The sequence below is a fragment of the Bubalus bubalis genome, chromosome 3 (genome assembly GCF_019923935.1).
Source record: "Bubalus bubalis isolate 160015118507 breed Murrah chromosome 3, NDDB_SH_1, whole genome shotgun sequence".
Classification (NCBI taxonomy): domain Eukaryota; kingdom Metazoa; phylum Chordata; class Mammalia; order Artiodactyla; family Bovidae; genus Bubalus; species Bubalus bubalis.
The window spans coordinates 53765137-53787759 of record NC_059159.1 but is presented as its reverse complement, the minus strand read 5'-3'; the positions used below and the strand labels follow the sequence as shown (position 1 = coordinate 53787759).

General features: G+C 39.2%; 1 protein-coding gene across 5 annotated transcripts in view; it reads right to left on the bottom strand.

Moving 5' to 3' along the window:
- HSF5 (heat shock transcription factor 5) overlaps positions 1-22289 on the bottom strand; it is a 54304-nt gene extending 32015 nt beyond the window's left edge. For 2 of the 5 annotated variants that reach the window (XM_025281217.3, XM_044939631.2), the window contains exons 1-4: positions 21653-22289; positions 14170-14544; positions 4442-4539; positions 1029-1550 (exon numbers count right to left, since the gene is read on the bottom strand). In XM_025281217.3, the coding sequence (XP_025137002.2) occupies positions 1029-1550; positions 4442-4539; positions 14170-14544; positions 21653-22256 (1599 nt within the window). In that variant the 5' untranslated portion in view covers positions 22257-22289. The remainder of the gene's footprint in view (positions 1-1028; positions 1551-4441; positions 4540-14169; positions 14545-21652) is intronic. The other 3 variants (XM_044939632.2, XM_025281219.3, XR_006549691.2) reach the window with 3 other exon arrangements.
- Between the last annotated feature and the right edge of the window lie 334 nt (positions 22290-22623).

Below are 22623 nucleotides of genomic sequence, written 5' to 3'. Positions count from 1 at the left end.
ATATTGAATGTATAATATTATTTTAATACATAGTACTCTGGGTCTCAATGTTTGGGCTCAAAAAGGACAATGAGTTGATAGAAACCTTAAGACATTTGACCCTTAAGTTAGCCAGAAAAGAATGCATTAAAAAAAAACTGCCCAGGTGACTTCACTCACTGTCCAGAGGTTAGGACTCCACGCTCGCACTTCTGAGGGCCCAGGTTCAATCCCTGGTTAGGGAACTAAAATCCCACGAGCCACATGGTGTGACCAAGATACACACACAACTGCCAAAAAATTATCTTGTGAACCTCTAAAAATGAAGACATTTTCAACACCATTAAAGAAAAAAATCCAAAATGAAAAACATATATATATCAGACTAGGATTGAGAAAAAAAAATCACAAAAGTGATTTTAATTTGGATATACTTTTATTTTTTAGAATGCGAGTTTATTCATTTTCTGGTCATAAGCTAGCAGTGATCAAGGACTAGTCTCTACCTTCAGAATATATCTCTCAAACCAGAGTCAGAATTCTGCTTTAGGAATGAGAATATTAGCAAGGAAATTCACACACAGTATGCTCTCAAATCACATTAGAATTCAATAATGTTGTAACAAAGTATGAAAATACTTCCAACCATCTCCTTACCTCCATGCTACAAATGGCCAGGAAAGTCCTGATGTTATCTATGAGATAAACCATCCATCTGAGAAGTGGAATTTAATCAGGCAGGCACACCTAGTCCATTCAAATTAAATTTGGAAGCGAAACTCAAAGGATGTTTTTAACATGAAAATATTGATAAGTCTTATACCACATGCTCATTCAAACCATAACATAGTGAGAGCAAGCCCGACAGTTAAGGTTACTTCTTTCTGAAATGCTTTGTGCAGAACCACTGGGACATGATCCTTCTGGAAAGCATAATGAACTCGTATTAAACCCAAATAAAACTGGGACAGGGTCCCCACTACAACAGTCCTTAGCAAGAAGCACCAGGTATCTCTGAACATTACTAGGAATTTTTCTTTGCCTCTTACCTGGTGTGTGCTGAATGGTAGCCCTTCCTGAACAAATACTACTGAAGATGCAGCTGGATTATGACTTAGCTGCTCCTTCAGTTTGATGTGAGCTTGCTGGTTGATTGCAGACTCTTGCATTGTAGTATTTTCAACAGGCTGAGCTGGGTGGATGGTATAGATGTACTCAGGTGACTGTGGTAGTGAGCTGGTAATTGCCTGTTCTGTTCCGACCACAAAAGACGTAATATCTGAGCCTACAGGAGTAAGTGGCTCCAGCTGGCTAGCCTGACTTGTGGAAGATGGATTGCTGTTGTTTGAATTAGCTAGGATATGTTGGCTTCTATTAGACTGGGATGTTGAGCACTGATTCTCAACAGGCTCCACCTTGACCATCTCCAATTTAGGGGAGGAATGCAACTCATCTACTATCTGAAAAACAGCCTCTAGGTTTACTTCTGTCTTTTTATTTTCATCAGTAGCACTGCAAGGCCAATTAGAAGGCAGAAATTCAACTGGATAGGAAGACTGCATTGGAGGATTCTGTGAAAAGAGAAAATAGGATTCTTTGGATAGAAAATCAAATATGAGATTAAGGAGGAAAGCAAAAACATTTAGCTGATGAATGCTAAACATAAACAAATTAATCTTAAAGTTCACTAAGAAAACTTGAATGCCAGTCAAGTTTTTGGCAGTGGTACCTTTAACTCTATTGTTAGCATTAGCACACAAACTACTATACGTCAACCACTATGCTAAGTTTTAATATTGGAATGGACCAATAATTCTCAGGGTTAAAGTATACAAAATCGAAAAAAAGCTACAGTATCCAAATACCTATTTGCTGATAAAATGTCTATGTATCAAAGTCTTTCGGAAAGGTTAACAGACAAAAACATACACTGTTTTAGGAATGTAGTAAGGAAATAAACACAGGCTGCTCACAAGTCCACCAATGCTTCAACAGATTCAGGGGGAGATACTGATATTCCGTTCCAAATAATCTGGGGAAAAAATGGATGGAATATCGAATGTCCCTTGTTGAGATTATTTTAATACTAAAACAACTGATTAAAATAGCTGTCACTTTTAGACTGGTATCTTCAAGATGTATTCTCTTATACACAGTATTATGCACAATTACATCTGATGAAAAACAACCTCAAGCTATGAACACAGAATTCTGAAGTAATGATTAAACAAAACATGTAATGAGTTGTTGCCAAATGCAGAGCTTTGCACAGAGTAGGTATTCAATAATTGTTTGTTGACTATATCAGGTTATAAACACAAGATAGGGAAGAGTTAAAATTGAATAAAATAGGTAGTGAGTCAATGTCGCCAAACACACTACAAAGATTGTATCAATAATTCGAAGGCCACTAATGCCAAAATAACGTAAATCTAAATGGCTTAAACATCAAGCTACTGTACTATAGCTGTACGCCATTTATTGAGTTCTTACTATGTGCCAGGCATACACAAAGTGCTTTCTGTACATTATTTCATTTAATCCTCATAAGAGGTCAATGAAATGTGATAATCTCCATTTCCAAATAGTGGAACTGAAGTTCATAGAAACTTTATAATTTATTCAAAGTCACAATGAAATAACTAACAGAGCCAGCTTTCAAACCTAGGTTTGCCTGACTCCAGAATTCTTGCTCTTAACCATTACAATATACAGATCATTCATACACAGTCACAACATCTACAATCCAACAAAACTTAACTGCAATTATTTCCAGAACGGCATCTGAAATACTTCCCTTTTTTCCATTTAAAAATTTTATGTCAGACTTCCCTGGTGATGCAGTAGATAAGAATCCACCTGCCAATTCAGGGGACATGGGTTCTATCCCTGGTCAGGGAAGATTCGACATGTTGCAGGGCAACTAAAGACCACATGGCATGAGTACTGAGCCCGAGTGCTGCAACTCCTGAAGCCCAGGAGCACAGAGCCTGTCCTCCGCAACAGGAGAGAGTAGAGCAATGGGAAGCCCTTGAACCATAAGGAAGAGTAGCCCCCACTTGTCACAGTAGAGAAAGTCAGAGCAAAGCAAGCAGTGAGGATCCAGCATACATAATTTAAAAAAAATTTTTAAATAAAAGTTTTATGTCTACTTATCTCTGTTTTCCTACAATCAACATGTATTGCCTTTGCAGTAAGAAAAAGTCTTTAAAGATGTTTTAAATGACTTATTTAAAACATCAGATCAGATCAGATCAGTCGCTCAGTCGTGTCCGACTCTCTGCGACCCCATGAATCGCAGCATGCCAGGCCTCCCTGTCCATCACCAACTCCCGGAGTTCACCCAGCCTCACGTCCATCGAGTCAGTGATGCCATCCAGCCATCTCATCCTCTGTCGTCCCCTTCTCCTCCTGTCCCCATAGTATGACCCAGGGGAGAGAATCCCTGAATCTACAGATAAGATCATCTAATTTGTGAGACAGACATGTCCTTCCAGTGAAAATGAAACAGCGAGACTAACATGCTTGATGATATCTGCCATTAAATATGTCCACCTAAGTCCCCTTCATTGGATTCTGTGCTCTCCAAACAACAATCTGATTATAATTTGACTTCCAATGTATATTTTCTAAATTAAAAAAAGGAAAAAAGGAATGTTCTTTTGAGTACTGGAATGCCACTAATAAGTTATTTTCTTAAGAATGGAAACTATCATGATTACATGATATCAAAGGAAAACAATTCCAATCTTTAAGCAACTGCAACATAAAAATACAAACAGGATTTAATTTTATCCTAAAACTGGTAGTCTATAACATTTCAATCAAAGAAATTGCTTCCTAATAAATAATGAGAAAATGATTCAAGTGTGGTGTTTACAACACAGGGGTTTCTCATTTTTTACATCATTTTCCCTTTCTCCTTAAAAAAAAAAGTAATTATCTGTTGCTATCTTGGAAGGATCTGTCATTTGGTGATTTATATACTTTTAGAGGTTACCTGGAAAAATGAATTATTTTACCACGGTAGTCAGTTTTACCACTGCTGACAGTTGAACAACATTGTTTCAACTGTCAGCAATAATGAAAATGTTCTGTGCGCTATAAAATTCGGTAGCCCCTAGCCATACAAAACTATTAAGCATCTGAAATATGGCTAGTGACTGAGGAATGATTTTTAAATTTTATTTAATTTTAATTAATTTCAATTTAAATAGCCTACATGTGGCTAGTGCCTAACAGGAGGCCCAGAAGAGACAGTGTAGGCCTGGAAGAATCCTCAGACATCATTTACATCAACTCTTTTTTTTTTTTTTAAGAATTGAGAAAAACTGAGGCCATAATCCACAGCTTACCTCTGGCTACTCATTAAGATAAAACTACACGCTGAAACTCTGCGTGGTCAACTGGTCAACCGTATTGTTCCTGATGCAGAGATTGTCCATGGCTCCCAGCCTCTTACCTGAAAGTAGCTGCAGTGTGCGTAGGAGGTGGCAGGCGGCGTGACACAGCTACTGAGCGCGTCCATGCGGGTGGGAGGCGAGCAGCACTGCAGCACAGCTGCAACAGACAGACACGGAGAGCTATCAACCCACGCGCGTCCCCGCGGCCTTCAAGGCGCACCTCTCTTTCAACCTGGAGCAAAAACTTCCCAAAGTTTCCCTTTGTGGGTGCAATATATTTAGTCCAATGAGGTGCCATTATTTGTTGAAAACAAACAGTAATAAAGCAATATTAAAAGTCACTTGAAAGGGTCATTTCTACTTTTATAAATGAATCCTTTAGCACCTAAATATTTTGCTACATTTCTAATCAAAAGTCTATTCTTACTGAAAGTAGTAATTTCCTTTTATTGAAAATATCAGAACATATTCAAAATTCTAAATTAATTATTTCAATCATTTTAATAGTAACAAATATTTGGAGGAAGGTGTGCTTTTAAGTATAAAATAAGTATAAAAACTCTCCAAACACTCCTACTGTATATACAATGCATCCAGTTAAATCTATGGAAAAAAGTTTTATTCATTTAGCCACGTGGTTAGGAATTCAGACCTAGAGCTAGACTGCCTGCCTTTGGAGCCTAGCTATATAAACCTGAGGCTTCCCTGGTGACTCAGTGGTAAAGAATCTGCCTACCAACGCAGGAGATGCAGATTCAATCCCTGGGTCAAGAAGACACCCTGGAGGAAAAAACGGCAACCCACTCCAGTATTCTTGCCTGGGAAATCCCAAGGACAGCGGAGCCTGGCAGGCTACAGTCCATGGGGTTGAAAAAGAGTCAGACACAACTTAGTGACTAAACAACAAGAACATAAACTGGAGTAAGGTTAATCCCTTTGGGCTTCCATTTCTGTATCCTATTATTAATAGAATAGGAATAATAACAGTACCTACTAAGAACAACACTGGCATACAGTAAGCAATCAGTATACAAATAGCTAATGATTTTAGCTAAGGAAATACATTTTCCAAACTTCCTCTTTATAGTTAGGATACCTTGAAAAGATTGAATTCTTTGTACTGGTATAGTCATACTTACAGTGAAGTTAAAGTTGCTCAGTCGTGTCCGACTCTTTGTGACCCCATGGAATAGTCCACGGAATTCTCCAGGCCAGAATACTGGAGTGGGTAGCCATTCCCTTCTCCAGGAGATCTTCAGGGATCTTCCCAACTCACGGATCAAATCCAAGTCTCCCACACTCCAGGAGGATTCTTTACCAGCTGAGCCACCAGGGAAGCCCAAGAACACTGGAGTGGGTAGCATATCCCTTCTCCAGATCTTCCCAACTCAGGAATCAAACTGGGGTCTCCTCCATTGCAGGCAAATTCTTTACCAGCTGAGCTACCAGGGAAGTCCCCATACTTACAGATGCAGCCTTAATAATTGGTTGAGTCTCCTCTTTTCCGGAGAGAGAATCTCCAGAACGAATGAGAATCAGTTATAACATCACACCTTTGGATTAAAGAGTGTATGAGATTTACTGAGCACCTAACATATTCCAGGCACAGTCCAAGGTCCTTTACATGTATTGCCTCATTTAATCCAAACAACTGAATGAGATATTAACATTACAAAAATCAGGAAATTAAAGCTCAGGGATGTTAAAAAATGTGCTGAAAGTTCACAAAGCTCATAGTGACAGAGGCAATCATCAAACTGCAAAGTACATGCTCTTTAATGTATCATGATATTTCCCTAATCTTTCTTCCTAAGATGTTATACTTAAATTTTACTAGAACTCCACTTGTGGAATATTTTTAAGGTGTCTTTATTTATAGGTGGCAACATTTTTGGTCCACATTTCTCATATTCTGAATACGGTAGTAAAATTACTAAATAATCTCATTCTATAATCTTTGAAATAAATTAGTCTAACAATTGCAAAAATTCATCAAAATGCTTCCCTTTTATCCATTACTATGGATTTTTTTTAAAATTTTATTTTTAAACTTTACAATATTGTATTGGTTCTGCCATACATCGAAATGAATCCGCCACAGGCATATATGTGTTCCCCATCCTAAACCCTCCTCCCTCCTCCCTCCCCAAAATCTGTGGCTAATGCCTGATTTTTGGAATCCCGCATCTTGGACCTTCAGTCTCCTCCATAGGGACGGCTCCATCTCGGATTTCTATGCGCTACCTTGCTGGGCCTGTAACTTTGTTTACTCCTACAAAGCTATGAGCTCCAGAATGTTCCTAACCTCTCCTGTGGTTGGCCTTCCTCAGTTTACACACTGCAGTAGCTTGAGCAGCCACTGGCAATTTTCTTCTCAGCAGTCTTTGCTTGGGGAGTCATTCCAAGCTTGTTCAAGCACCTTGCTCTTTATGAACATAGCTTATCCTGAATGCCTAAAGGTAATACTGAAGATACTATTAAGTCAACAAGTTGCAGGAGTAGAGTCAAGCCTTCTGTCCCCATTGATGATCTAATATGAAAAAACCCATTGCCTTGTCTCATAGGGCTGTTACACTAGTAAATCACAAGAATGAGATACAGAACATTATAAGGATTTTAATAAATGCATCTGAAAAATCATTCATAATTCTCTATAGTATAACAGATTACGTATAACTATAATTGTTTGAATAACTAGATCTTAAGGTATTGATGAACTAATTAATGTTTCCCTAAAATAAGGCATCTAATGGTATACAAGAGGAGTCTAAACTTGGCCTAACCCTGCTGCTGCTGCTAAGTCACTTCAGTCGTGTCCGACTCTGTGTGACCCCATAGACGGCAGCCCACCAGGCTTCCCCGTCCCTGGGATTCTCCTGGAAAGAACATTGGAGTGGGTTGCCATTTCCTTCTCCGATGCATGAAAGTGAAAAGTGAAAGTGAAGTCGCTCAGTCTTGTCCGACTCCTAGCGACCCCATGGACTGCAGCCTACCAGGCTCCTCCGTCCATGGGATTTTCCAGGCAAGAGTACTGGAGTGGGGTGCCATTGCCTTCTCCTGACTATGGATTTTTAAAATGTCAGAAGTTCATAAAGGTATAAGAGAAATATTTTATATCATGTGCATTTTAAGGCATTAAATTTTACACATGGAAATAAAAAAATAATGGATAGAATTCTAGTTCAAGTAAGAATATAAGGGTTGATGTTTTCTGAATTACATAATTTTAACAATTCCAGTGGTTAAAAAAGCCAGATATTACTAGGATGGCCACATGAAATTCAAGCAGCTGTCACTTTCCATATCCTTTGAGATTATTCAAATACACAATTAAAAATTTTTGGATTGGAATTTGGTTTCCCAGAATATTTAAAAGCATAAATACCCTGGGAAATAAGTTAAATCCAAAAAGCTAAGGAGGGGTCTGCAGGGATTGCTGAAACTGAAAAAAACTGGGATCTTTGTCCGGTTTTAACAGCTAAGAAAAACAACCCCCTAGTGGCAGAAAGGACTCAGTCAGGGGCTGCAGATTTTCCCCTATCGTGTGTGTGTGCTCAGTCATGTTGGACTCTGTGAATCCCCAGACTGCAGCTCCTCAGGCTCCTCTGTCCATGGAATTTTCCAGGCAAGAATGCTGGAGTGAGTTGCCATTTCCTCCTCCAAGGGATCTTTTCACCCATCAGGGCACCATAAAAGTGTTTTGTTACAAATAAAACAATGAAAGATATTAGCTTTATTTTTCTGATAGTGCTATAATCAATCTGATGCCACAGTTTACATATTTTGAATAGTTGTTAAAGTGTACCTTAAAATAAATTTCTTAAAAAAATAACATAGAATATATAGCACTAAAATATAACATACAAGTCAATAATATATTAATATATAGTTGATAGCTGACTTGGTATCTAAGGAAACAGCAAAACAGTGACTGTCCTTTAAAGTGTCCAGTTACAAATGGAAAGTAGAAAGGTGCCTGCATGAAGACAGGGAGGTGAACAGCTAATCCAAAAAGACTCCTCAATGGCTAGTTCCTTACCAGAGCAGTCCTACTTCATACAGTCAACAAAACAGAACAAAGTAAAGTATTAATAAGTTCACTGGATATGAAAATCTAGTTATAAAAATACAAATGTGTGCTTCATACATGAAAAATTAATCTAGTGTGTATTAGGAAAGCACTGTGAAAGTACTAACACTTCTAAAACTGAGTTTATCACTACGAAGACACGTTCATCTCCATAAAGATCCTTCAGTATCTTTCTGAAGGCAGTGTTCATTTAAGGCACTGAATCGCATGTAGAATAAAAAGCTGGAAATAGTGAACAATTTCTATTTCATATATAAGAGTTGATGACATCTTTTATGGTAAAAATAGATTACTAAAAATTTATCTAAAGGTAAAAATTTTCACATCCACTATAGGTTAGGAAAACAAGTTCATATACTTTATCCAATGTAGGTAATTCATATTTATAATTTAAATGTTTTAAAAAATAAATAAATAAATAAAAATAAAATGTTTTGGACTTGAAGCTACTCTGGAATAGTACAGTATCAACAGCAAAGAAATACTCAAAAGGAAAAATATCCTAATAGTAAAGTTAATTTCAAGGTAAGTTACGACAGCAACTAGAACCCCAACATCTCATCTACAGTGAGGTAAAGAAAGGGTATTCGAGTCTATAACCAAAAGAAGTGAAAGCAGAACATATTATTGTAGAACCAAGTTCAGAGCACCAATAGCCAAAAGGTAGAAGCAACCCAGCGTCTATCAACAGGCGAACTGACAAAATGTGGTCCATACCTATGGAAATTTCAGAAAATTATTCAGCATTTAAAGGAAGGAGATTTTGACTCATCCCACAATATCAATGACTTGGAATAAATGAAAGATGCCAATCACAAAAGGACAAATAAACGATTGCCCTCATATGAGGTTCCTAGAGTTAGCAGATTCTTCAAGACAGAGAGCAGGACGGCAGTCGCCACAAGACGGCGAGAGGGGAATGCGAAGTTAGTGTTTACTGGGTACAGAGTTTCAGCTGGGGAAAGACGAAAAAGTTCTAGAAAAGGATGGTGGTGATGCTAGTATAACAATGTGAATGTATTTAATACCACAGAGCTATACACTTAAAAATGGCTAAAATGGTCAATCCTGTATGTATTTTACTGCAATGAAAATAAAATATAATTGTGCTTTTACTTAAAAATCCTCCTAATGTATATCCTCTCTCCATAAGAACAAAATCAGACCTTTCCAGAGAAACTGACAATACAGGCTCCCAGAGCATCAGAAAGTTCTTATAACTTCATATTCTATACTTGTTTATGTACATTATGTAGAATGAAAAGCCTAAAGATCAAACGTTTAAAATTTAATGTACTTCAAAACAGTAATCATCAACCTTCTTTGCCCAAGAGTCAATTCAGAAAATAATAAAACACATGCACCTTCATGAGAAGGGTATATTCTTTTAAATCACTTCAGTCAGCCTTTAAAGTCTTAGTAGCTAGGACTAAGCTAGGACTCATCTGAAATACAGCTTTTAAAATGTTATCCTTTATATGTAAATATAAAGTTTTTAAGTGTTTTAATTTTGAAGTCTATTCAAATTCTATACATTAATTCATTTAATCCCAGACCCAAACTATTACTGCCACTTTTTGGAAAGGGAAATTGAAACCGAGTGACATGAAATAATCCACAGAACGTCACAATGTCCATCATATGACTAACTGCAAAGCTGAGGCTAAAAGTACTTCGTTTACTCAATAAATATTTACTGAGAGCCCATTATGGCCAAGCACTACACCAGGTGCAGGGGGATACAGAGATGAATTAGACACAGCTGCAGACGGAATGTCCCACTCTAGCAGCTGGATGGAGTCTGTCTCTGCTCGAGCAGAGTCAACAGCCCAGTGCCCTGCCATCCGTAGCACAGAAGGCGAGGTCCCCCTGACCAGTATCTGTCACCTACCCTATCTGGAAGGAACTAACTCTGGGGAAGAGGTATACCAGGAAAAAGCCTCTCAGAAGAAAAACAAAACAAACAAAACGTCCTCTCTGTATTACAAGCAGGCCGGCAGCAGCAAGCAGAGTATAATGGCCGAAGGAATGAACTCGAGAGAATTGGCCTCGATTTGTTTCCTAGCCCTGCCTGTGCTGAGCTGTGCTTCGGCTTCTAATCTATGAAATGAGGATAACTACTTTCCCTATCTTATAAAGTTGTTTTGAGGATTAAATGAATTAATATTTGGAAAGCACTCAGCATAGTACCTGGTCACAGTGACTGCTACACAAATATACGAGACAAAGGGCAGCTACAAATCACCAATCACTGCTTTGAGCTTAAAACTTAACCTGGGCAAAAAGTCAAAGTTAACTTTGAATCAGTTCAGCATTACAACATGAGTCAAAGGAAAACAATTCCTCAATACAGGATTCTGTATATAAATATGAATATACTAATATTCTTATGTATGTTCAAATACATACAGAATGAGCAAAACAAAAAGGTCTAAAATAAAGTTTTTTTATAAAAAAGGGAAATTATAGTAGCACCCTGAAAACAATATTAGAGAAGAAAACTGAATTCAAGATAGGGCAAGACTAAAAAGAGTCCACTAATGCTGGATCTATAACATTTGTCTTTGAAGAAGTGGTTAAGAGTGGAAAAAATGTAAACGAGCAGGGCAAAGAAAACAGATGCCTCAAGAGAGGAAGGGCAAATGTGAGCAACAACTCAGGTGAGGCCATTTACGAGTCAGTCTTGAGAGCAGTTTTTTAGTCTCAAAGTTTGGCTTTACTAGAGAAATAATTTATGAAATATTACAAAATACAAATTTTACTGGTTATACCACATGAAGACCAGATCCAAGTTTATTTTCAATATAACTGATTTTTAAATGAAGTTGAGTATTGTTTTTTTTTTTTAACTAAAATTTGATCCAAATCTCAAGTCATATAATTCACTTTGAAAGGATTCAAGTATGATCATTATTCCAAAATTAGTTACTTTATTAGGATTTGGAAAGCTGGATTGAGAGTGATTATTATCCTGCCTCTGAGAGTAGCATTTTACTTAACTTTGGTAAAGTCATTTGTAAAGCCCTTCACAAACAGGTATTCACTAAATATTGGTTAAACTGCTCACTATGTCTTGCCTCCTTCACCCAAGATTTGCAGGAATTAAGTACTTGTTACACTTATTTCTTTGGCATTTTCTTCCCCTTCCATAGAAGGTCTTTTGTATTTAACAATACAACTTTTTATTTCTATAGTACTTCAGAATGTTCAAAGCAATTTTCCTACATTATATCATAGAACTACTCTATGTATTAGAATTCATTATGAAATCATGAGATTTCTTTCTTTTTCTCATAACCTCAGAACCTTCACAGTAATTTCAATCATCCATATCAAAGAAGACAAAACAAAAATTCAGATAATACAATATTCTATTTCATATGCACTCTATTCTATCAAAACATCAGCAGCACTTCTTCTTTTAATGTGTCTCTTTCCTAGTCCTATCTTGGACTCCTGAAGACAATTTTCAATGTAATTATAAAATTAATAAGTTTATTTATAAATTTAAATCCAAGCTAACACAAAATATTTTTTAAATGACACAGATCCTAAATTGTAATAATTTAACAAATAGTACTTCTATAACAAATGAATAATATTAACTATTTGTAGTATTTTCTAATAACATACAACTAGTTCTCATAAAATTTAGAACTAGGAGTTTCTAAGAGGATTGTTCGGAACTTGGAATACATTTTCCCGTAGAAACATCATCATACAGGCTAGTCTGGCTCCTAAGCCAGACTATAACCACCCGTACCTTAACTGCAGCACTAATCGTAATAAGGAACCTAACCGCCGTATCTAATATGTACATAGGGAAATTTCTCCAAAATTCCAAGTTAGAAGGCCAAGCCCATTTCTCTCTCTCTTGTAGTCCTCCTAAATTTCAACTCCCCAGTTTTTGAGTCTTTAGAAGTGTAGAGGAGGGGCGTTTAAGGGAGGTTAGGGAGAGAAACATTCATTGCTAAAAGGAAGAGAGGGGTGTTGTCCAGTTGATGGGCTATAGAATGTAAAGCAAGTATAAGAAAAACACAGACTGTCTCTCTCTCATATATATATATACTCTATGCATTTATGGAATGCAGCCAAATTATAATTTAGATAGAAATGCCTAATTTATCAAATATTGATTAAAAATCCCTCAGGAAAGATCTGACACTATTTGTTGCTATACATAAGATATATAACATAAAATGTCATCTTCTAGCTTTCAAGATCACCCAGGTATTTTTGTTCTTCAAAGAATTAGCTGAAAGTCTGAAAAAAGAGAATTAAGCCTCCACTTTTTTTATATATAAGGTTAAAGATTTTTAAAATTTCTAGTAGGCAAACAATTAAAGTGCTATATCATCTTACTCCATATAATTTCTTCCCCTTATCCTTCTCCATCCACCAAAACAGTAGCAGATCCAAAAATCTATAGAACTCAATCTAATTTAACCTCTGGTTTTATTATTTTAATATTATTAAACTTAAGTGCTTTGAGAAAATAAAGCAATCCCTTTTACTGGATTGCTTTATTTTCTCAAAGCACTTTTACTGTCTGTATTTAGGTAGAATGCAATGAGCCAATAATAAATAAAAATGGTTGCATATTACCAGCATTATTATAAACGGAACAGTTTTCAAATTTATAGCTTTTAAAAGACAACCAATCATTTAACCCCCTTATCTAATTTACATGCCTCCCACTCATTTTAGTTTTTGATTTCAGCCTGCCTGGGAAAAGTGGTCTAACAAAAATACCTCTGGAGACTGCTTCCAGCTGTACTTAATTAATATGCCTACACTCTTAATTCAAAGGGCAAAGGACTGCCCCCTTTTTTCTCTTCCTGGTCTTTTCTGAAAGCCTTGACCCTTGACTTTTTTCTATTGCCCCATTTCATCACTCTGTGTAAACAATAATGAAAACACATATCACCTCTATGGTGCTTCTGCAAAACAATAAATTGTTTTTAATTAAATGGTAACATTATCATTCTGCAAAAATGTATCCCCGCAAAAACATCCCCTGGCCCCAAGAAGCTAAATGGATGGTCACTATCACATGGATTCCCAATGAGTGGCCTGAGCTCTACTGGCAGGTCTTCCATGCCCTTGGCTGAGCTCTAGGTCAGCTGTCATTGTCAGGCTCTTCTCGCAGCTACTCCCAGCTGCTCGCTGGCTGAGATTAACCCTGCAGTGGTTTGCACTGCTAAACCACACCATTACATTTTTATTAAAAGGATATAATTTAGTCTTAAGAGATGGTGAGTAGGCTCTTTTATTAAACTTCATTACTGAGATACTAAGATTATTTCATTATGAGGTAGTCTCAGCTATATAACTAAAAAATAAACAATATGTAATATAAGTAGTTTTTTTCTAAAAGGAAAAAACCCACAAAAAACTACTACACCAAGAACAGTGTTATACCAAGATCTGGTGTACTAAGTCTTACCAGAACATATTTTGAGGATACCAAAGTTTCACTAAAATATACACTTCTATGCTCCAACAATTTTCACAGCCTTTAAGAACATAATGAAATTTCACATATTGCTAAAAAAATGAGTACTCATGAGAAATCTTTGACATTTCTTAGGTGTACATTCCTATTTTTGTTTAGGCATACAAAAATGCATTTAAAAAAATATAAATTCTCATTATCAAGTACCTTAAAAGAAACCACTGAATTTGAATTTCTCATACCTGTTGGATAGTAGGCTTGGGAGTACTGCGCTGAGGGCGTGTAGTTACTGTATTTTTGGGAGGAGCTGACCATTGTTTGAGGACCTTGCTGAACGTGTACGGATGTGGCACTGGGCTGCAGGGTATACGTAACCTCAGTTGGAAACCTCTGTAGTACAGGAAATGGAACCCCTTTATCTGAAAAAGTAGGAGACGTTTCCACTTGTCCTGGGTGCATTCCAAGAGAGTTCTGCCATGTTCTAGGAGGGATCTGGGTCCGATCTAAACCTTTCAGAGGAAAAGTACTGTGGTTGTGGGATGAAGTCGATACGTAGGAGTAAGGAGACAAACTATCGCGCCGGAACGACCGGTGAAATTGTCCTACAGCCACTGGTCCTGCATAAAAGAGGAAGAGCACATTTACTAATTTTATATTACACCACCAGACGTAGTAAACCAAAAGTCACAAAACATACACTACTCTTCACTTGTGAATATGCTGAGTTTCCAGCCATTCTCAACACAACAGAAATTTATTGGTAAAAACAAGTTCAGAATACACAACATGAAATTACAAATATAATGCTGAAAAAATAATCAAACAAATTTTGTTTGGTTGTCAATATGATTGTGATAAGAGACAAAGTGGCCAAACTCTAACATTAAATCAAATTAAACCAAAGGTTAAATGTCATCTTACCTTTCACCTCAACTGACTGACCCAGATTTTCCCAATCTGTAAACTATCAGTACTTCCTAGAAGTTTTAGAAATTCCATTTGGTCTTTTAAATCATTCAGGAATCTTAATAATAGGTACAAAAATAAGCACTCAACCATATTCATGAAAGATGTAAGTATGGAAAAAATAAAAATTATCCCACAAAAAGAAATTTCATGTTCTTTGCTCCCTTTCAATTTTTAAAAAAATTTTAATAACAATCTTTGCAGAAAAGTCAAGCTTGGAAACTCTGACTTGGTCATTCCTGAATCAAAAATTTTCCATGGTCTCTTTTTCTTCAGACTATCTCTAGTCCCTTCCTAGATATCAATGGCTCTCAAACACTGATTTACATTTGAATCACCTGGAGAGTCTGTTAAAAATCCACACACTCAGGACAAGAGATTCCTATATTTGCTTTTTCTTATCTTGCAAGGTAGAAAGGAATTAATCAGTGGAGATGAGGAAGAGAGAGAAAGAGCAATACTACATAATGAAGAAAAGGAAAATATAAAAGTTGCAAGCTGAACTTATTTTAAAGACTGTGGTTCTTGAAGATAAAGCTAGTCTAATTTATTCCTAGGAAGGATTTTACCTATTAAATTATGTGGTTCACAAAGCCTTTTCAATTTGTTTTTGTTGTATTAAGCTATATCTATAAAACTATATCTATATAAATAAAATATATATATAAACTATACCTATAATCTATAAAACAGAGGGAAAGTCTAATTTATGTGCTACTCATCTGCTAAAGATGGCACTCACATACCTACTTTTCCAAATATTTAAATATGTTATACATCTTTTGTTCTAGTATTCCTATAATGTTTGATTTCTTCTAAAGAATGAAGCATTAAGAAGTGCTCATAACCACTTCTGTTTTGGTGCTGCCTGATTCAAATTGATTTTGCTCAAATAAACCCTTAAAATTTAAGAAGAATAAAGCATTAATGCCAAAAATAAACAAATATAGGAGTTTGGGGCAGACATGTACACACAAAATGGATAACCAGTAAGGACCTATCCTGTAGCACAGGGAATTCTGTTCAATGTTATGTGGCAATCTGGATGTAAAGGGAGTTTAGAGGCAAATGGATACACGTAGACTGAGTCTCTTTGCTGTTTGCTGAAACTGTCACAACATTGGTAATTGGCTATACTCCAATATAAATTAAAAAGTTAAAATAAGAAACAAAAAACAATTCTGGAAATCAAGAGCTAATGGAGAAAAAAATCTAATGGACAAAAAAACTCCTCCTTCAGAAGATTAAATGTATTTAAATGATACACCTTTTAAAAACTACTTTTAAAATACAAAATAGTTTTTATGCTGACTAGCAAACACATGTATACACACTTTGAACTACCACTGACGGTTCTTTGCTTTAAGACCTAAAGAAACATTTTTTGTTTGTGAGGTCCCAAACTGCCCATCACTTGTTTTTTTTTTTTTTTCTTTCTTGGATGCTAAAACTTGATATTGCTAGAGTGTGGAATAGCTCACTAACCCTTCTTTACCCTCTTTAAGGTTAAGTTGTTGATGAATTTTCAGACTGTTGATAACAATAGATAATTAAAGAATACTCTAACCTGATTTCTCAAATTCAAATTTAGATCTGAATTAAAATACAATTCTACTTCTACTATGATAAATTCTGAGTGATGCCCAAATATTTAAATATTTTAGATACTGCTAATGTAAGGACACAGGACACAAATTAGAAGGACATTTGTTTTCATTTTTAATTAAGAACTAAAACATGTTCAGCTCTTATTCTTCTGTTAGAGGTTACTTCGCAGGGTTCTAGTCTACCAACTTTATAGAACATCACCTACATGTCTTTAGGACATCTAAGATATATATTTGGCAAAGCTTAAATCCAGGATCCTAAAAATGTAAGGTAGGCTGAATTTCTGTTGTTCTTTCTATTCCATCTGTAAAAGTGAATCTGAGCTAATCAGTCCCCAGGAGAGAACTTGCCTCTTTCCCAAAACTTGGTTCTTGAGAGTTAGTTTAGAAAGCTTTAACAAATATTATGAAATAAACTGCCAATAAAAACAAGGTAACAATAGCAGGCAAACAAAAACAGGAAAAACATGTGACCCTCACATTTCTTATCAAGTACAGAGGGGTGACGGAGAAGGTGATGGCACCCCACTCCAGTACTCTTGCCTGGAAAAATCCCATGGGCGGAGGAGCCTGGTGGGCTGCAGTCCATGGGGTCGCTAAGAGTCGGACACGACTGAGCGACTTCACTTTCACTTTTCACTTTCATGCATTGGAAAGGAAATGGCAACCCACTCCAGTATTCTTGCCTGGAGAATCCCAGGGACAGGGGAGCCTGGCAGGCTGCCGTCTATGGGGTCGCACAGAGTCAGACACGACTAAAGCGACTTAGCAGCAGCAGCAGCAACAGAGGGGTGACAGAGGATAAGACGGTTGGATGGCATCACTGACTCAATGGACATGAGTTTGAGCAAACTCCGGGAGACAGTGAGGACAGGGAAGTCTGGCATGTTGCAGTCCATAGAGTCTCAAAGAGTCAGACGTGCCTTACCAACTGAACAACATTCTCAGAAGGTGAACAGGACAACTGGCTCAATGGACCTGGGTAAAAGAACCAGGTCCTAACACAGAGGATTCTACTGCAAAAGAGAAGTATTTAAATCAGAAGCTGCAGTAGAACACAGAACACAAAAAGGAAATGAAGAAGGAGCAGTATAGTCAGGCATATAATCAAGAATTAAGCAGAATAAAAATTAGTGAGCCGAAAGAGAACCAAGGACTTAGAACATGGAGATAAAGCAAAACAAAGTTGGACCTGTATTCTTAGAATTACATTCCACCCAAGTCAGTAACACAATTTCCTAATGAACCAAGTCTATGTTGTGGACAATCCACACCTGACATATTTTCTATACATACCAACAAGCAGAATGTATGAAATGTATGAAAACTATGATAATGGAGGTAATATGAACTTATGTATTAGCTATACCAAAAAAGTATGAATTACATTTATGTTTTTCAACAAGTAATCTTTAAAATGCTGACCAACTGAATTATAAGTGAGAAAAATCAGATTCTACATAGCCCCTGTGCTTCTTCAACCGAAATGAACTCTATACTTAAACTACAACTAGGTGTAGGATAGGGCAGGGAAAAAAGAAATCGGAGAAGAGGAACAAGTGAGCAAGAATTGGTCTCTATGTATGCATGTGTGTTTCTTTCTTTGAAATAGTGATCCTGTTTTTCCCAAGAACACATTTTCAGTCTTTTCTCCTTACGCCCACCAGATACACAATCTGAAAAAACAAATATCTAAATGAATGCCAAGATATTGTATCCACTGCCTTTCTCCATTTGATTCCCCACAAAAATCAATGGACATCACATGGAAGTAAGTGGCTTAATATTCCTTTAGAATTCCTTTAGAACATTCCTATGCCACTGCTACTTTTCCAACTAGTTCCTAGAACTCTAACCTAATCCCTTATCTTCTAAACTCCACAGATACACAACCTAATCCATCTTCTAAATTCCAAATGAAGATTGCTCATTCCTAACCCTGGGCTTACATTAAACTGAACACAGTGTTACTTTTATTTGTATATTTAAAATTTTCCCATAACTGAAAAGTAAGCCAGACACTTTTCTGTTAAATCTCTTGTTAACACGATGAAAATGTCTCTATTACTCTCCTGGTTGAAGGTAAAGAATGAATTCTCATAATTATATCCTGTTGCTTTCTTGGTATGCTGCTACACATCACCCACTCTTTAAACAAGGAAAGGAAATATTGCCACCCTCACCTTCCTGGAAGAAGGGGGAGGGTATCAGAAATCAAGTTGAAAATAATTTTAAAACTCAAAGTAATTTTCTATCACAGAGAGCTTTTTAAGTTTGAGTAAACATAGACTTGCAAGCAAAGATGGGCAATAATAAAGGACAGAAATGGTATGGACCTAACAGAGCAGAAGATATTAAGAAGAGGTGACAAGCACACACAGAAAAACTATACAAAAAAGATCTTAATGATACAGATAACCACGATGGTGTTATCACTCACCTAGAGCCAAACATCCTGGAGTGCAAAGTCAAGTCGGCCTTAGGAAGCATCACTACAAACAAAGCTAGCGGAGGTGATGAAATTCCAGTTAAGCTATTCCAAATCCTAAAAGATGATGCTGTGAAAGTGCTGCACTCAATATGCCAGCAAATTTGGAAAACTCAGCAGTGGCCACAGGACCAGAAAAGGTGTTTTCATTCCAATCCCAAAGAAAGTCAGTGCCAGAGAATGTACAAACTATCACACAATTGCACTCATCTCACATGCCAGCAAAGTAATGCTCAAAATTCTCCAAGCTAGGCTTCAACACAATACATGAACCGAGAACTTCTAGATGTTCAAGCTGGATTTAGAAAAGGCAGAAGAACCAGAGATCAAATTGCCAACAATCGCTGGATCATAGAAAAAGCAAGAGAATTTCAGAAAAACATCTACTTCTGCTTCACTGATTATGCTAAAGCCTTTGACTGTGTGGATCACAACAAACTGTGGGAAATTCTTCAAGAGATGGGAATACCAGACCACCTGACCTGCCTCCTGAGAAACCTGTATGCAGGTCAAGAAGCAACAGTTTAGAACCAGACACGGAACAAATTGAGACTGGTTCCAAATTGGGAAAGGAGTATGTCAAGGCTGTATATTGTTACCCTGCTTATTTAACTTATATGCAGAGTACATCATGTGAAATGCTGGGCTGGATGAAGCACAAGCTGGAATCAAGATTGCTGGGAGAGATAGCAATAATTTCAGATATGCAGATTACATCATACTTATGCAATGGCACCCGACTCCAGTACTCTTGCCTAGAAAATCCCATGGATGGAGGAGCCTGGTAGGCTGCAGTCCATGGGGTTGCTAAGAATCAGACATGACTGAACGACTTCACTTTCACTTTTCACTTTCATGCATTGGAGAAGGAAATGGCAACCCCTCCAGTGTTCTTGCTTGGAGAATCCCAGGGACGGGGGAGCCTGGTGGGCTGCCGTCTATGGGGTCACACAGAGTTGGACATGACTGAAGTGACTTAGCAGCATGGCAGAAAGCGAAGAAGAACTAAAGCGCCTCTTAATGAAGGTGAAAGAAAAGAGTGAAAAAGCTGGCTTAAAACCCAACATTCAGAAAACTAAGATCATGGCATCTAGTCCCATCACTTCCTGGCAAATAGAGAAGGAAACAATGTAAACAGTGACAGATTTTATTTTTCTTGAGCTCCAAAATCACTGCAGATGGTGACTGCAGCCATTAAATTAAAAGACACTTGCTCCTTGGAAGAAAAGCTATGCCCAATCTAGACAGCATATTAAAAAGCAGAGACATTACTTTGCCAACAAAGATCCGTCTAGTCAAAGCTATGGTTTTTCCAGTTGTTATGTATGGATGTGAGAGTGGACCATAAAGAAGGCTGAATATTGAAGAATTACTGCTTTTGAACTATGGTGTGGGAGAAGACTCTTGAGAGTCCTTTGGACTGCAAGAACCAGTCAGTCCTAAAGGAAATCAATCCTGAATATTCATGGGAAGGACTGATGCTGAAGCTCCAATACTTTGGCCCACCTGATGCAAAGAGCTGACTCATTAGAAAAGACTGATGCTGGGAAAGACTGAAAGCAAGAGAAGAGGATGACAGAGGACAAGATGGTTGGATGGCATCTCAGACTCAATGAGTTTGAGCAAGCTCTGGGAGATGGTGAAGGACAGAGAAGCCTGGCAGGCTGCAGTCCATGGGGTCACAAAGAGTCTGACATGACTGAGCAACTGAACAGCAACAAAATATAGACTTACACATAGAAACTTCTTTCAAAACTGAAAGACTGAAGCCAACAGTGAAAAATTCCAAGGTTGTAAACATGAGCTTTATAAAATCATTTTAAACTAAAACTGGACATTTGTACACACACACACACAAATTTGGTTTTACCTGTGTCTAACCATAACACCTTAAATAAGCACTGGGTCTAATCAGCTTCTATGAAAGAACTGTTTAGCCAATTCATTCTACCTATGAGCAATACCTGGTAAAAACAGGAAAATATATTATTATATTTTTGCTTTCAAGTTATATAAACAACGCCTACGGTTCTACACATTACTCCGGAACCTACAATATGATCACTGTGAGAACACTTCTTCCAAGATTTCTTAGATGTGTCAATGGGTGGAAGACGGCATGGCTCATCAAGGACAGACACTCACTCAAGTTACCTTGATCACCACTTTCCCTGGTCTGGCATAACTGTTCTACGTTCTCTCGGCTGCGACTGTTCCTTCCCACCTTGACCTTTGCCATATCCTCACCCTGTATAGGAACTCTGTTCTGCTTCCTATCAGAACGCAAGAGCCAGTTCTGTTTCTTCCAGACCCAGGGCTTCAACAAAGGCCTACTTATTTTTAGGTATTCGCTGTGAAAAGACCGGGTCTCGAGAAGATACCTGGCGATAGAGGTTTGGAGCCCACGAGGGTTCCGAGAAGACTCAAGAAAGCCAGCCTAACGCAGAGGTCCCCGTGACCGCCAGTGGACACAGAATGGCCTCATCGTCCATGGGCCCCGTCCAGGAGAGGTGCTGGCGGGAAGGCGGGTGATTCCGTGCCGCGCCGACTTCTCGGCAAGCACGGCCGACAGCGGCTCCCGGGCGCTTCCCTGACACCACCAAGGAAATGCCCGCAGGCGTGGCGGTTGCCCCCTCACGGCAGAGCAGGAGGGACGGGACTCACCCTGCGGCTCCGGCCGGGGCCCCGAGGGCGGCAGCGGCGGCTCCTGGTGCTGCAGCGGGGAGGTGGAGGCAGAGGCCGAGGCCGACGTGATGAGGAGCCTCTGGAAGCGGTTGGGCGGGCGGCAGGGCACCTCCAGGCCGGCCGCCAGCTTGGCCTTGTTGGCGCTGGTGAGCCTCTTGAGGTGCACGAGCAGCTGCGGCTGGTCGCGGCGGAAGTGCGGGCTGTGGAAGTGGTGGAGCGGCCCGTCGCCGGCCGGCCCGCCGCCCCCAGGCCCCGGCCCGGGCCCCGCCGCGCCCGGCCCGCCCAGCACCACCTTGCGGAAGCCGTAGAGGTTGAGCTGGCGGATGAAGCTGGTGAAGTTGGTGGTTTTGAAGAGCTCGGGCTCGGCCCCGGCGCCCCCGACGCCGCCACCGCCGCCGGCGCCCCCGGCCCCCGCCCCGGGCGGGCTGAGCAGCTCGGCCTCGAAGAGCGGCTGGTCGATGAGCAGCCCCTCACCACGGCCGTCCCAGCGGATCGAGCGGTACCGGGGACTGTTCACCAGCCGCCACAGCTTGGCGGGGAAGTTGTTGGGGTTGATGGGGGTGGAGAGCAGAGCCTCCTCCATCGCCCGCCCGGGCCCTGGGCCTCGCCCCGCCGAGCCTGGCTCTCCCACCCCGTTCTCGATCTCCCCCCTCCCCCCTCCGCGGCCTTCGCTCCGCCCTGCCCCCTCCAACCAGCACCCCGCCGCCGCGGACCCGGGGACCGTTGGCGCACGAGCCCCCCGCGGCGCCTGCCAGCGCGGCCAATGGGGCCTCGAGTTGCCGCTGCGCGGCCGCACTTGGCGCGAGCCGACCCGCCCCTTACACCCGGGCCACGTGCACCACGGAGAAGGCACGCTTGCTCGGCGGCCTCGAGAGGGAGCCGGAGGCACTGGGGCCCGGGGCCCGCGGGCCGGTGTCGCGTACTGCAGAGAGATCCTCTGGGGTATCCGC